The sequence below is a fragment of the Stigmatopora nigra genome, chromosome 16 (genome assembly GCF_051989575.1).
Source record: "Stigmatopora nigra isolate UIUO_SnigA chromosome 16, RoL_Snig_1.1, whole genome shotgun sequence".
Classification (NCBI taxonomy): Eukaryota; Metazoa; Chordata; class Actinopteri; order Syngnathiformes; family Syngnathidae; genus Stigmatopora; species Stigmatopora nigra.
Window position 1 is genome coordinate 10730788 of NC_135523.1, and position 16056 is coordinate 10746843.

At 41.3% G+C, this 16056-nt stretch overlaps 2 protein-coding genes across 5 annotated transcripts in view; both read right to left on the minus strand.

Moving 5' to 3' along the window:
• Positions 1-3204, minus strand: part of dcaf11 (ddb1 and cul4 associated factor 11) — a 51752-nt gene extending 48548 nt beyond the window's left edge. The window contains exon 1 of the mRNA XM_077735681.1: positions 2981-3204. Coding sequence (XP_077591807.1) covers positions 2981-3029 — 49 coding nt within the window. The 5' untranslated portion in view covers positions 3030-3204. The remainder of the gene's footprint in view (positions 1-2980) is intronic.
• Positions 3205-4093: 889 nt separating this feature from the next.
• thtpa (thiamine triphosphatase) lies at positions 4094-15876 on the minus strand. 4 transcript variants are annotated; one of them, XM_077735687.1, is made up of 5 exons: positions 15778-15876; positions 11960-12029; positions 10848-11393; positions 6698-6794; positions 4094-4704 (listed from the first exon to the last, which is right to left on the minus strand). In XM_077735687.1, exons 2-5 carry the CDS (start codon positions 12027-12029, stop codon positions 4659-4661), a joined length of 759 nt encoding a protein of 252 aa, XP_077591813.1. In that variant the 5' UTR covers positions 15778-15876; the 3' UTR covers positions 4094-4658. The 4 variants fall into 4 exon arrangements, with proteins under 4 accessions (XP_077591813.1, XP_077591816.1, XP_077591814.1 ...); XM_077735690.1 differs by lacking the exon at positions 15778-15876 and having other exon boundaries at positions 10848-11012; positions 11260-11393; XM_077735688.1 differs by lacking the exon at positions 4094-4704 and adding an exon at positions 6544-6591.
• Positions 15877-16056: the final 180 nt, after the last annotated feature.

Genomic DNA, 16056 nt, shown 5'->3' on the forward strand with positions numbered 1-16056 from the left:
TAAATAAATAAATAATAAAGCAGTGTGTCGTTTAAAAGTTGTACAAAAAACAAAAGGTATTAGCCCACTCGTGTTGATTTGGGGTCATTGCGCCAAATGTACTGGGAGATATTGAAGAAATTAGGTTCTAATAACAGTAAGAAATTATTAATCTATAAATTGGATTTTTAATTGAAAAAGCAAGCTGTTAGACTTTGATTTATTTAATAAGGAACTGCACATATTGTATTCCTTGTTAATGAACATGTAAGATTGTAGCCGACGGCTAATTTCCATCTTTAGTCTCTTGTGTAGGTTAAAGATATACGATGACATATACTAGACCGGTAGTTCTTAACTTTGTTGGAGCTACTGAACCCCACCAGTTTCATATGCGCATTCACCGAACCCTACTTTAGTGTAAAATAAAATGTGATATTTTGTAATCAACATATATAAATTCCAACAGGCTGATTAGAATCCTGCCCAACTGTTGTGATACACCAAGATGACTTCTTCAAGCCCCAAGATCAGATTGAAGTGGAAGATGGCTTTAAGCAGTATGATGTCAACACTGCACTGGACATGGACGCCATGATGAGCAGCATCTATGTGTGGCTGGAGAATCCGGTGAAGTTTAAAGTCTCATGACGTCAATAACACCCTGGACACGGAGATACTCCCAAAGTCTGACCAGAATGAGGAGACTCACATCCTCATTGTGGAGGGCTTTCTGCTTTACAATTATTATTTTTTGATCGACGTGCTGAACTAGCGGTTCTTTATTTCCATCCCCTATGAAGAATGCAAAAAGAGGAGGTGCTCAAGGAACTACATGGTGCCAGACCTCCCTGCCACTTTAATGGCCACTTCTGGCCATGTACAAAAACACCATCAGCAGCACTGATTGGTAATGTTATGTAATCATCTGCAAAAATAAATTTTGTTGAGCATTTTATCTGTTTATTTGTTCTCTATTTTTAAATTAATGAAAGTATCAGCCGAATTCGCTTGCGTTGTGACATCACGCGCCGACGCAACGGCGCCATTTTGTCATGATGTCATCGCGCCGCAGCGCCATCAATTTAGTTTTTATGAATGACTTGTTTTTATGCGCTTATAAGCCGTAACCTCAGTATTAATTTTTTTGTCTGACAAAAGCGGCTATATGCGATAAAATACGGTAATACATTTTTCTGAAAAACTGGAGCTCAAATTTAAAAATTCAGCACGGTAATATCCTAGAGCCTTACAATTGTTTGTTCAAAACCGCATTCAAATCGGATGTACGGTGTTGTCTCCATTTTGTCAGATATTAACGAAGAAGCACACTAAAGCACACACCCATTCTCAGAAATAATTTTTGGGGGAAAAATCGCGGCCCAAATAAAAAAAACGAGCATGGTAACTAACATCCAAGAGCCATACATTTGCAATTGTTTTCTCAAAACCGCATTTTCTAACGACGCCTTCAATCCAACAACACATCAAAAGAATCAATAATAACCTCATACAAATAGAATATTATTTAGGAATATAGCCATATTTTACTCACCAAAAAATCCTTAACTGTACACAATCTACATCCTCCTTACTTTCTTCCCTCTTTTCTATCGCCATTGAAGCTAATGCTTAAAGTCGAGCCTGTCCTGTTGTATTTCTGGCATACGTTTGTATTGGATTTAGTGCTGAAAATGTTCGTTACCGGTCGTGACAGATTTGCTTGCTTTGGAGTTGTCCAGCTTTTTTTATCTTGAAAAGTCTGTCTTGAAAATGGCTTTAAATCAACACAACAATATATTTGCTTAATTTCCAATGGAGTTGTTTTTGAGTTACGACCTTATTGTTATTATTGAATACCTGATATGCGATGATTGTTACAGGTGTTGTTTTTGCTTACACAATTGGATTAATCAATAACCTTGTAATTGTATTGATTTATGGCCTTAAATGGGCAGGAGCAATTACCACTGGCCAGAATTTCCTTTGTGACAAGGACGATGTCAAAATGAATTCTCTCTTGCAGGAATATCATGAGATGGCAATTTAATTAAATGTTTTATAATTAATCAGATGTCCCCCTGTATTGTTTTATAATTATATGAAGGTATAATTATTGATGAACCTAACAGGAAGCTAACAGACAATTTGGAATTATTTAATAAGTACTGATGGACAAAATATAATATATGATTCAGTTATTTCTTAGGCCAGCAGAGAAGGCCTTGAAGTCCCTGACAACCCGCCATTGGATGTATGGTGTTTGTCTCCATTTTGTCGGATGTTTGCATGTTCTCCCTGGGCCTGCGTGGGTTTCCACCGAGTACGCAGGTTTTCTCCTACATTGGAAAAAAAACATGCATTATAGGCTGATTGGACACGCTTAATTGCCCTAGGTATGGGTGAGTGTGTGCATGGTTGTCCATCTCCTTGAGCCCTGTGATCGGCTGGCCACCGATTCAGGCTGTTCCCCACCTCTAGCACGACAAGAGCTGGGTAAGGCTCCAGCGCAACATAGGTAGGCGACTGGCTAGTATAACATAGGTACACTAGCGTTTCGCATAACATAGGTGAGCTAGCGGTTAGCATAACATAGGTGAGCTAGCGGCAAGCATAACATATGCTAGCCTAGTGTCATGCTAGTGCTTTATCGGATGAGGCGTCCAATGTATTGACAAAAAACTGAAAATGTACCTGCAAATGAGACTGTATCCTATCACACGGTGTGTTTATAGGTGTGACAAGTTTTTCCCCAGCAAATCTTGCTTTCCTGTTTTCCCGTATCCTGGGTTCACTTCACTGGAACCGACGACTTAAATCATGACAGGACCAGTCTTTTGCTAAAACATACTGACTTTTTTGGTCTCAATGAGAGTGAGGTCTTCCCTATCTTTTTCAACATAGGTAATTTTTTGCCGAGGAAGTTATAATTATAGTTGTTATAATTAAAACTAGAATTCAAGCCAGCCACTCACACATATGGAAAGGTAAGAAATCTTACCTTTTATGGCTGGAGATTCGCAACACGGGGTGCACGGAGCAGTCAGCATTCAACGTTTTACCCCTCGGCTCCTGGTTTCATGACGCCAATTATCAGAGTTTGACCAAAATGCACTCTACGTTCTGGTTTTGGACAGCAGAAAAACCCGCTCAATTGCAAAACTTGGGAGTATTTTATAGGCTGAGCTGAACACGGTACAGTGGAAAACACGAGACAGCTGCACTCTTTCATCATCGTTTTAGCAAAAACACATCGTCCAAGGCCTTTCTTGGCAGGTCAGCCGGACTCCTGCTCATGTTAACACAGGATGTTTTTCATGACTAGCGGGCGCTTACACAACTCGGTTCAAACAGTAGTTCCAAATCTCTATTCTATAACGTATAATGCCATACATTAGATATAATTCCACAATACCTCTTGATAATGTGTACTTGTATTTTTTATATGGATGAAATGTGTAGTATGGCAGTATTAATAGGGTCTATTGTTCGTGGTTTTTTGATTACATTATCCGCGATATTCAAGGGATATACTGTAATTGCAATGACAAGTTCCTAAATTTTAAGTTCTCCTAATTTGTATGCGTTCAAAGCACTAGAAAGGAACCTCATCTAGTTCAAATTAATTGTTTAATGCTGATGCGACCCATGAATATTCTAATTGTCATCAATATGACGCATAACAAAATACATTCCAGACTATTAAATGCAAACTACAACCTAGACTGACTGAAGGGCAAACAGAGAGACAGAAAACCATTTGCACTCATGTCACAGGTCACCTCGAATGGGAAGCACAAATGGTCGAAGGCCGCCTAGAGTTAGAAGCACAAAGGGTTGCCGTTTGTTTGTTTGTTTGTTTTTGCACTACAAGCGCCTGAGGATTGCCCTCAGATAGCGCTAGAGCTGCCACTGGAACGCGGATTATTTCATCCGGGGGGTAGTCGGAGGTGAGGGGCAGTCAAATGTCTCCGGCTGGATGAAAAACGTAGGGTGCCACGGTCCTTGTTGGCAGCTCTGAGTGGTATTTGTTGGAATTCGCAGGCCGCAGCGAGCGGCCTCTCAGGAGACACCACGTGAAGGTTTCCAACTTTGTCTCCCAAGGGTTGCCGTCATCAGAGTCGCCGCCGTCGGGTGTTCAAAAGTGGGGCGTCGGGACGGAGGATCGAGAGCCGACACTAGAGAGCGGCCACCGCAGTCTGATGCTCGAGAGTGATCGAAGGAGTCCAATGCTTGAGAGCGGCCGCCGGAATCTTGCACAGGAGAACGGGGAGCAAGTTTGGTCGTCGAATATCTCCCCACTCCTCCTCCATCGGCGCGTGCACGCCGCCGCCTCCGGGAAAACAGCGTGGCCTAGCCGCCGATCCGAACAATGTCCTCAGCGTTTCCGAAGGGGAAAAAAATCTTGGGCCATAAATGGACTGGCGTCTGAGGTTGGCACACGGCTGGCGGGAGGTCGAATATCAATAATCTCCCCGCTCCTCCTGCCGTGGCGGATGCCGCCACCTGCGAGCGAGCAGGGTGGCCCTGCCGATGGCCCGCACGCCGTCTTCCTCGGCGTTTTGGCGAGGATTTACTGGCTGGATACAACCCCTACCTGGGCTTTGCCGCAGACCACTACGAGAAGGAACAAGTACATCGCCAAACACGAATCCCAGTAGGTATTCACCAATAAATTGTCATCCATAGGGAAGGAGTCCACAATGGGCTGACAAAGGACATATTCTGTAAAAAAAAAAAAAAAAAAAGTAATCCAGGAGCTTCTCCATGGGACCACTGTTGTGAGTTTTCTGTCATGATTTCGCCATTGCAGTGGAGCAAAGTTGAACACCGTAGCAGGAAGAGGAAAAGAAGGAAGTGCTAGTGCACAAATTAAGTTTTTAATGAGAAATTCATTGTTCAAAAAACAAAATTAACTACAACACAAATTTAACAGGGGAGACGCACACCGAAAAATATGCAACATTACTCAAGGAAACACGAAAAAATACCCCAACAAGTACAGACGACGCTCCCCTACTTACAAACTTTCAACTTAATAAACAGTACATTTCTGCAAATTGCGTTTGTCGAAAAATGTTGGTAAGTTCAATTTTGCATTGCGCGCATTTTTCCGAGTAGTGCTTCTTTCCGCCGCTAATACCGACGCCTGAAGCTGTGAGCTCAGCTCACCCATAGTCTATCTTCCTTTGCCCAGTTTGTTGCAATGCGGAACATTTTTCATTTCTATCATTAAATATCTTGTGCATCCATTATTCAATGTGGTTGGTGAAAAATGAAAGGCTTCTAGTGAGGGAGGTGCAAGGAAGAGGTAAGCCATTTCATTTGAAATGAATGTTTCAATAATAAAGCTTGATGCGCGTAAGAAAGTGGTTAGCGTTGCACGGGAATACAACTTGAATCGTTCGACCGTCAGTACCATTTATAAACAGAAAAATTGAGCAATAGTTCGTCTTGAAAATGGCTTTCAATCAACACAACAATATATTTGCAACAGTCTTATCGACGATTGTTTAATGCAGCAGAGCCTGCAGAACTGATTGTGAAGGCCTTGAGGCAGATTTCTGACCTTGGCAACAAATAATGGCGGAAATGTGATTGATTAAATGCTTCAATATGAAAGCACACACCTGGAAGCAATGCAACCAGGGGGAAAAGCAATGAAAGAAGGCTAACAGACAATTTGGAATTATTTAACAGGTATGATGGACAAAATATCATATATGATTCAGATATTTCTTAGGCGTGCAGGGAAGGCCTTGAAGGCCCTGACGGCCCGCCACTGCTCAGACCCATACCTAGGGGCAATTTAGAGTGCCCAATCAACCTACCATGCATTTTTTGGAATGTGGGAGGAAACTGGTGGCCGGCAGCGGCGACTCTACGGGCCCCCTGGACGAGGGGGTCGGCGGCCGGTGACTCTCCAGGGCCCTCTGAAATTCTGGTGTCTATTCAGGGTAGGAGGCTCGGCCATCACTTAAAGGACGGATGCCTGCCCGACTGGGCACTCCCACTCCTCGTCAAGGGCCAGCGAGGACACTCATCAGACCGGCCACTCCCACATCTCTTCACGGCCCGGCGCGAACTCCCAGCGAACCGGCCATGCCTCGTCAGGGGCCGGCGCGCACATCTGCCGGACCGGGCACACCCACGTCACGGCCCGGCACGCACATCTGCTGGCCCGACCACTCCCTCGTCATGGGCCGGCGTGGACGCCCGCCGGATGGGCCACTCCCACGTCTCTTCATGGGCCGGTCGGGATGGCCGCCGGACTGCAGTTATGTCATTTGACGGATCATCTTCTTTTGTTCGTCCACGTTTCCTTTTTACCTCGTTCCATGTGCCTCGTTACTTGCTTTCCCCTAACCCCCTTGACAGGTTTGGTTTTGTGATTTGATTCCTAAGTCTTTGTTAATTTCTATGATTCTCCTTAAGTTATTTAAGTTTCAGTTTGAGCACCACCTCCTCCGTCCTTGCCTGCTTCCCTGCGATTGGGCCATGACATCTTACAGAAGATGTTACAACATATTTTTATTTGCGAATTGAAAAGCAGTAACTAGGGCATTTTCTAAGTGAAATAGGGCTTTTATTCCTGTGTTGTGTTCCTAAAAGCTCCAATGACAAAAATGAAAAGCATCGTTTGACTTTCAATTCATGGAAATTATACATTCTAGAAGAAAATATTGGCCAAGACAGTCAACTTTGGACGTTGACTTACAAGATGTGTTGACTCAATAGTCTTGCATAATGCTCTGGGTAGTTTCTTTGAAGGTAAACAGACAATTTTCCATCAACTCCTTGATCTCCAGTGACACCTAAAAAGAAGGGAATCAAATCGATAGTCATAGAGGATATCAGACATACACAATCAGTTCTAGTATTTAAACATGAATATTGTAAGTTCTACAACTTTTAAATCATTTAAGGGTCTGAAACTTTCATCGTAGGTCCATGTTTACTTTGAGAAAGAAAATCCAGAAATCACGAAGTGTGAGTTTTTTTAACGTTTTATTTGTAATACAGCTGTAATTAAGTATTTCAACACCTGTCTATCAGCTAGAATTTTGACCCACAAAGACCTTTTAGGGTGTCTTTAGAAGTCTACTCCATGTAATGTTGAATTGAATGTTTTTATTGTAAAGTTTACTGAGATTTAAAGCTTCTACATGAAGTGCACAAAGAATAAATCAAATAATACAAAATAATCAATAAATAAGTAATAAATAAGTAGTCAGCATAGATAAGTAGTTAACATGAATTAGGGATCAAATAAATAAGTAAAAGGTATCAAAAGTGACTAAAGTAGTAAGCAGGCTATGAACCTTTAGTGCAAGTACAAGATAAGACATTTGTCTTGATTAGATCCTCTTCAGTGTAGAACTCGAGTTGATATAGTGATGGCTCTTGGGAAAAAATGTCCTTGAGTCTGTTTGCTTTGGATGTAATGGTCCTGTAGCACCTCCCAGATGGCAGCAGGTTATAGAGGTGGAAGCCAGGATGTGTACATTGTCTCTAATGATGTTCTTTGCGCTTCTAAAGCGCCAGGATTTGTAGATGGTGGACAGGGGAGTTAGGGGGCAGGTGATGATCTTTTAGGCTGTTTATCACCCTATGCAGTCTTTTCCTCTTTGCTTCTGTGCAGCTTGAGTGCCACTGAATCAAATGCGCCACTTTGAGGACTTTAGCTGCATAAAGACACCTGACCAGCCTCTATAATCAGTAAGACTCAAATTTGTAACATGGCCAAGTCCAAAGAGCTATCCAAAGACACCAGAGCCCAAAGTATACACTTCCACAAAGCTGGTAATGCGACGAAGAAGTTGGCAAGCTTAACCTTCAATGACCTGGCGTCCACATGTGCGAATATCACATTTTTGGTTGTCAAGACTGCAATGTTAAATTGTGGACTACAAGGGCCTGGCGTACACTTATGATGTGGACATCATTTTTCTCATAAAGTACATCATGTAAAAATATATGTATTTGTTTTCACACTCATTTGAAGCCTCATTTGGACCTACAGAGGTTAATAAAAAAGGTCCACTGTTGGAGAAATAATAATAACAATAATCGGACATAGGCTTTGTCATCCTCATTGACTCAACAAAAGCCTAATTGTTATGATACCCAGAAATTGCATATGACAAAATTGGTAGTGCTACTCCATAAGGTGCGTTTTCCCGGCAAAAGACCCAAATAAGTGACAATAATTTCAGACTCGTAATTTGGCATTCTGCAGTGATGGATACATTGCATCACCCACGAGCGGATCACTTACCTCTCACTGTCTTTCACTTACCTTCAGTCAGCCAGTAGTAGGCAGATCACTGTCCTACGTATTTTTATATTACCTCACCCCAAAGTTATTACATAGAAGGGATTGTGTGTCATGTTACCGCACGTTTAGAGTCCTGATGGATGTAGCAAAAACTGTCCTTAAGCCGATTTGTCCATATTTTATGAGACCAACAGCGTCTGCCAGAGGGCAGTGGCTGGAACAGATTGTGACCAGGGTGGTATAGGTCCCTGATGATGTTCCTGGCTCTGTTGAGGTAACGAGGACTGGCAATGTCTTCAATGGTGAGGGCAGAGAGCAGCCGACACACTTCTGGGCAGTGTTAATCGCTCTCTACATGGCCGTTTTGTCCACTACAGTGCTTCCACAATACCACACTGTGATGCAGTATGCCAGGATGCTTTCCACAGTGGCTCTATAGAAGGTTCCCAGAAGCTAGTGTCCAAGTTGTTCCTCCTGAGTACCCTGAGGAAATGGAGTCGTCTCTGGGCCTTCTTGATAACTGCTGTGGTGTTTGTAGACCAGGAGAGCTTATCCGTGACATGGACCCCCAGGAATTTAAAGGACTGGACCCTTTCTACACATACTCTATACTTTATGAGTGAGTCCTGATCTGTGCTGTGTTTGCGAAAGTCCAGCATTATTTCTTTAGTTTTCGTGGTTTTCAGTGTGAGATTGTTCACCGAGCACCACAACGACAGTTTGTTGACCTCATCTCTGTAGGTCGACTCATCCCCTCCTGAGATGAGTCCGACCACAATGGTGTCATCGACAAATTTGATGATAGAGTCAGACTGGTGGGTAGGTCGGGATCAAGTCTAGCAATTTATGGTTGGTTGGTTAAAGTTCTTTATCCAGCAGCAGATGGAAGAGGATAGTCTAAGGGGGGAGAGTTTGTCAGGTAGAATGTCCGGTATTATGGTGTTGAAGGCTGAGCTATAGTCAATGAAAAGCATCCTCGCGTAGTTCCCATGAGGCTCCAGGTGGCTCAGTGTTGTGTAGAGCAATGATGATAGCATCCTCAGTGGACCTGTTTGTCTATAAGCAAACTGGTGAGGGATTCTATTCTGATATGGCCGGCAACCAACTTTTCAAAGCACGTCATGATCACAGGCGTGAGTGCAACAGGTCATTCAGGCTGTCAATGGTTGGCATTTTGGGGACAGGGATAATGGTGGCAGATTTCAGGCAGGATTGAATGATGGATTGTTGCAGGGAACAATTGAACATTTTGAAAACTCCAGCCAGCTGGACAGCACAGACTTTGAGCACCTTCCTAGGTACTCCGTCAGGGCCAACAGCCTTCCTGGTGTTCACAGACCGCATTACCAGTCTCACTTTCTGTTCCTGAAGTTTCAGTGTACTTGTGAAGGGTGGTGATGGGGGTATTGAGACTGGGTCTGATATGTCAGTCTCAAAGCAGCCAAAGAAACTGTTTAGTTCCTCAGCTAGTGAGGCATCTGCGTTAACAGACATATTATTGCTATTGTAATTGGTAATATGTCGTATTACCTGCCACATCCTCTTTGGGTTATTTCCTGTGAAGTGCTCCTCAATTTTCTTTGTATATGCTGCCGTGGCCTCTTTAATGCCTCTCTTCAGCTCTGCTCTGGCAGCGCTGTATTGTACCTTGTCCCCTGATCTGAAGGCGGTGTTATGTTATTTGATGAGTGCCTGTGTCTCCTTGTTCATCAAGGGTTTTTGGTTCGGAAACACCCATATCCGTTTATTAAAGGTGACGTTCTCTGTGCCCTTTTTGATGTAGGAAAGCACATTGTCCGTGTAGTCCTGGAGGTTGTTGTGTTCGAAAAGTTCCCAGTTGGTACGGGAAAAACAATCCTGCAGCTGAGAAAGGGCATCCTCTGGACAAGTTTTTATTATCTTTATTTGTAGCCTTGTTAGCCTCCGGAGTGGAATGTAAGCGGGGGTGAGGGATAGGGAGAGATTATCTGATCCAGCCAGGTGAGGAAGGAAGTGGCTTTATAAGCATGTTTAAAATAAGAATAACCATGGGCAGTTAAGAGTTTTGTCTCCTCTAGTGTGACACTTCATGTACTGAATAAACTTAGGCAGAACAGTCTTTAAACACGCTTTGTTGAAGTCACCAGCGACAATAAAGACTCCATGGGGGTGGTCAAGCTACTGTTTGTTTACAGCCGTTAGCAGGAGGTTAAGTGCCGTGTTGGCGTTTGCATCTGGAGGAATATAGATTGCCATCACTATGATGATCGTTAGCTTTCTAGATAAGTAGAAGGGCCTGCATCGTATTGCCAATAGTTCTAAATCCGGGGAGCAGTGAGTGTTAATGATCCTACTATCGCGGTGAGAAAAAGGTTGAGGACCACGGCTCTACATTGCCTCTACCTATGATGTGAGCATGAATGATGTGAATGATTGTCCTTCTCCTTGTGCTCTATGATTGCCTAGCCACCAATTATCGGTGTCTCCCGATAAGTGCCCGTAATTACTGGGAAAAGCTCCATGACCATCCATCATAAATTCATATCGTGTTGTGAGGTACCCACCCTTAATTTAGATAACATTAGATATGAATTATTAGGTGTGAGCTTACCAAGCTTCTTTGCGGTTCTTCCAATCTTGTCCAGAGCAGCCTGAATGTCTCCTCCCTCTGGCATGAGGACCTCTATCTCTCCCACACTGTAGCCAAAGTCTGCTTCATCTAGATCTATGTGCACCCCATCATCTAATGTGAATGTTCGCCTTATGGTGGTAAATTCTGCAAAGCATACAAGATTCATCGCACTTGCCCAAAACATATCAGGGGCATTATTCATTCCTGGAATGCCAAGACCAACGTGGTTAATTAATGTCTGGCAGCTCTCAGTTGTTAAGATTTTTTCCTTTTTGACAAGGCTTTTAAGAACTTCTTTCAGTTTCAGGTGTATATCCGGCACATTCGTTATTTCTTGATAGCGAGTGCATAGTTTGTCTGCTCCAGATGGTTCTCTTTGAGACTTGCTTGCCTCTTTGACTGGTGCAAGTGGACATTTGAGCTCCCAGCATCCTCTGCGTTGACGCAACCAGAAGTCTCTCAAGGTGAGGTCAAATTGTGGGGTGTCAAAGTATCGGTCTTGGAACTGGTACTGACCAGCAAAAACTAAATAGAAGAGATAAGAAAGATAAACCAAAGAGCTTGAAAAAAACTTTTCAAATATAATTAGCAGAAGAAAAAGTCATTTATAACTGCTGTGCGTATTTTTATTTGTCCTAATTTAAGACATGGCACAATGCTGACTTAGCGTTAGCTCCATTAACATCTTGCTGTATTTTTTTTGTATTTTAGCTTTCATAAATTGTGCTGATCATCAAAATTCCAGCAGTAGTGCACTGGAAATGTGGCTTACCTATTGATGGGTATCGTCCATGCCCTTGTTTCCCAATTGTAGAAAGGAATTAACACATATTATTTTGCTATTCTTTCATAGTAATTAACCTCTCTAACATTCTCTTACTGAAATCCCTTTTTAGATTCTTTGAATCCAGTTTGAATAAGGCGAAATGCTGTTGTAGGTATGTTGAAGGCATGCAGTTAAAAAAAAGTACTTAAATGTCACGTAAGATACCTTCGAAGGCACTCCTGACTCAGTTGTATGTTAACAAAAAAAAATAAAAATTTTGACCCCCTTCAAATAAAAAAAAAAAAAAGATGACAGAAAAACAAACCTCCAATTGCTTCCAGGATTTTCAGACTTTTGGCATCCCCCACAAACTTCCTCTCCACTTCTATACTCATCTGCAAAGAAATGCATTCATTCTCAACTTTGCATAAAAAGGAAGGCATGCAATTTCATGTCACACCTGAAGGATTAAATTATCCTTGAAATTTCTGTAAAAGTAGTTCTAGTAAAATTGCCCAGTTTTACATACATACACCCATTTTACTTGTTGCTCTGGATCATTTGAATATTCAGTTGATTTCAGTCAGAAACATTTGTATAATCTCTTAAAGCTATTGGTTATAAATAATGTATGCAAATGAACAATCCTAACTGCAATTTTTTTTTTTTATCGAGCTGAAGTTTTGTTTCTAGCGTGTCCCGTTAAGATGCTTGGATGGTAAATCTGAGTGTTTTAAAGGTTGTAATATGTCAGTTTGGTGTACTCCTGTACTAGTAGTTTATATTGTTATTTATTCAAAGAAATGCATCCAGACCAAAAAGGGTTAGGGTGTTCTGAAACCAAGCACAGAGAGAACAGTGAGGAAACATTAACCAGTCAGCATGTCCTTGTCTGGCTGACATGTCATTTCCTCCTTTCCACCACCCTGGTTGACTGAGTAGAGGGGCCAGAGCTGCACACCTGCAGTGTATCAGGACTACTCCATTATTTTGGACAGTGGTCTCAAACCGGTTCCACATAGAGCCGCAGTGGGTCCTGGTTTTTGTTCCAACCGATCCAGTGCCGACATTTTAACCAATCAGGTGTCTTTAAAATAAGTAGCACCTGGCTCTAATTAACTGATTGCACTTGCAAAAGGTATCCTTGTTTAGTTGGAATGAAAACCTGCACCCACTGCGGCCCTTTGAGGACCGGTTTGAGACCACTGATTTAGGAACTCGGGTCACAGGCAATGGCTGCCAGACGATTGCATTTGCCTACCGCTGTGTGCCCGATGTTCCTCCTTAGTTCTCCACATTTCAGGTGAATGTATTTGCCTTTCTTAGTTTTTTCGCCAACTAGGTTGTGCAGCCTTATATTGTAAATTAAGTGCCTCGTTCATCTGTACTGCTACTTCTGAGTTTGTGTTTGGATCTACTCTGTCACAACAGATACAGTAATCCCTCGAATATCGCGGATAATATAGACCAAACATTGTCGCAATAATAGAAAACCCGTAAAGTAGGGGTTTCAATTTTATTACAATATACTAACATGTTTTAGCTCATATACAGAAATACAAGTAGACAAGTACAATTATCAAGTGCATTTATTAAATACCACAATTATAGGCATATGAAATGATTGTAATGTATTAATATCTATAATCTATGAATTAAATAAATGTAAATACTTTAAGTACTGTACTCCCATTTGCATATATATATATATATATATATATATATATATATATATATATATATATATATATATATATATATATATATATATATATATATATATATATATATATATATATATATATATATATATATATATATATATATATATATACGACACAAAAAATAATCAATAATAACCTCATAAAATTCAAATATTATTTAGGAATATAGCCATATTTTATTCACCAAAAATACTTTTTAACTGTACACAATATCCATCCTTTCTTTCTTCCTTCTTTTCTCTCGCCATTGAAGCTCATGCTGAAAGTCGCGCCTGTCCTGTCGTATTTTTGATTTTACGTTTTTATGCTGAAAATGTTCGTTCCCGGTTGTGACAAATTTGCTTGCTTTGGAGCTGTCCGACCTTTCTTAATAATGTCCAACTTTTTTATCTTGAAAAGTCCGTCTAGAAAATGGCTTTAAATCAACACAACAATATATTTGCTTGGACAGCTCACTTCTGATACAGTTTGGTAGCTCTGGCTAATCCACTCCATCACTAGCCAATCATAGATGGTGAAAGCGATGAGGTATCCCTACGCCTGCGAGAAGGCAATGACGTATCCCTACGTCTGTGCCAAGGCATTGTGGTGTTGCCAACTCAAAATCTGATTGGTTAAAGCAACAGTCTTATCGACGATTGTTTAATGCAGCAGAGCCTGCAGAACTGATTGTGAAGGCCTTGAGGCAGATTTCTGACCTTGGCAACAAATAATGGCTGAAATGTGATTGGTTAAATCAGGGGTGTCAAACTCCTTTTGGTCTGCGGGCAAAATACAGCTTAATTTGAGATCAAGCGGGCTGGACCAGTAAACTCATTGGAAAATTACCTAGAACTAACAATAAGCCCACTTTTTTCCTTTGTATTAGTCACTAATACTAATAATTAGTGCAAAGAATGAGTAAGTTATCAAAATGTTTATTCACTGAATTGTCCTTTTACATTATGAACAATATATTATGAACAAGAGAATAACATAAGAACATAAATAAAGTATGTGTTGCTTTCATGTTGTCTGCACGTACTAAAACACTGCGCCCCCTGGCGGATAATACAAGAACTACACATTTCAAAGAAAATTCATTTTTTTATACAATGCAGCTTTCTTCCCCGGGCTGTACCAAACCACCAGGGGGGCCGGATCCGGCCCGCGGACTGTATGTTTGACACCCCTGGGTTAAATGCTTCAATATGAAAGCTCACATCTGGAAGCAGTGCAACCAGGGGGAAAAGCAATGAAAGGAAGCTAACAGACAATTTGGAATTATTTAATAACTATTGATGGACAAAATATAATGATTCAGATATTTCTTAGCCCAGTAGAGAAGGCCTTGTAGGCCCTGACAGCCCGCCACTGATTTGTATGACACCGTTTATGCCGCCCCCCGTAAGAGGGAGTAAAGAAGGAATAAAAATGCTCATGTCATCTCATTTTCTGAACCGCTTTATCATTATTAGGGTTGCGGAGGGTGCTGAGGCGGGGGACACTCTGAATCAGTGGCCAGCCGATAGCAGGGCACAAGGAGACGGACAACCATGCACACTCACACCAATACCTAGGGGCAATTTTTAGTGTCCAATCAGCCTACCATACATGTTTTTGGAGTGTGGGGGAAAACCGGAGTACCGGAAGGAAACCCACACAGGCCCGGGGAGAACATGCTAAATCCACACAGATGGACGTGACCTGGATTTGAACACAAGACCCCAAAGCTGTGAGGCCGACACACTAACCACTCGCACCACCGGGCTTAAAGAAGGAATAATGGGAACCAAATTAATAAAACAGGATGCAAATCTAGACAGGGGGAGGCTGTGACTGCAACTGTTTCTACCACACACAAACTCGCAACCCCTAACTACTACAGTGTTAGTTAGTCAAACCTTTACCTCCTATTGGGGGTAATAAACCTAAATCAGATTGCAGACCCTGAATAAAAATGAAATTTTCCTTGCAAAATATTTTGCTTGCAACTCTAATTTTTCACATGAGATCTGTCTAGGAACCTTACTTTAAATATAAACCAATGCAAAGTATTGCCAAGAACTTAAAAAATAAAAATAAACTTTATTTTTTCAAGCCAAGTTATAAAATTGTGTTAAATGAACGCAATTATGATAAAACCCAAGTCTATAACATGTTATGTATTACAATAAAAATACGGTTTAGCAATATGCAGTCCGTGACAATTTACTTGTTATTTTTTACTCAATCAGCATTTCAAAATGCATAGATTATTAATAAATATTCTGATTAACACGTTTCTTTTCGCGTTGCATTCATTTTGAACCACGTCGTTTTGCCACCTGTCTTTTCCAACATTGACATTCAAATACGCTCTATACGCAGATAGCTCTGGAAAAACATCCCTACTACCCAAGTACTATAATAAATGTGTAACAGTATTACATTAACAAACCTCTGTCTCATTCACAGCACAACGTCGTGAAGTGCATTTCTCTGTAAAGGGAAGTACGTAAAATGACGTCAAAACACTTGAGTGACGTCCCGTTACCGGAAATCCCCACCCGACAAGTTAAATTAGCTATTTTTTTTAATACAATCACATATTCAGCAAAACTGCATTTGCACATTGTTCTCTGAATTTAAAAATAACACTAACCATTTGCCATACACCTGAAGCGAATAATTTAGTTAACAAAAAAAATAAGGAAAAAAAAGTCAAATGAATTAAAAC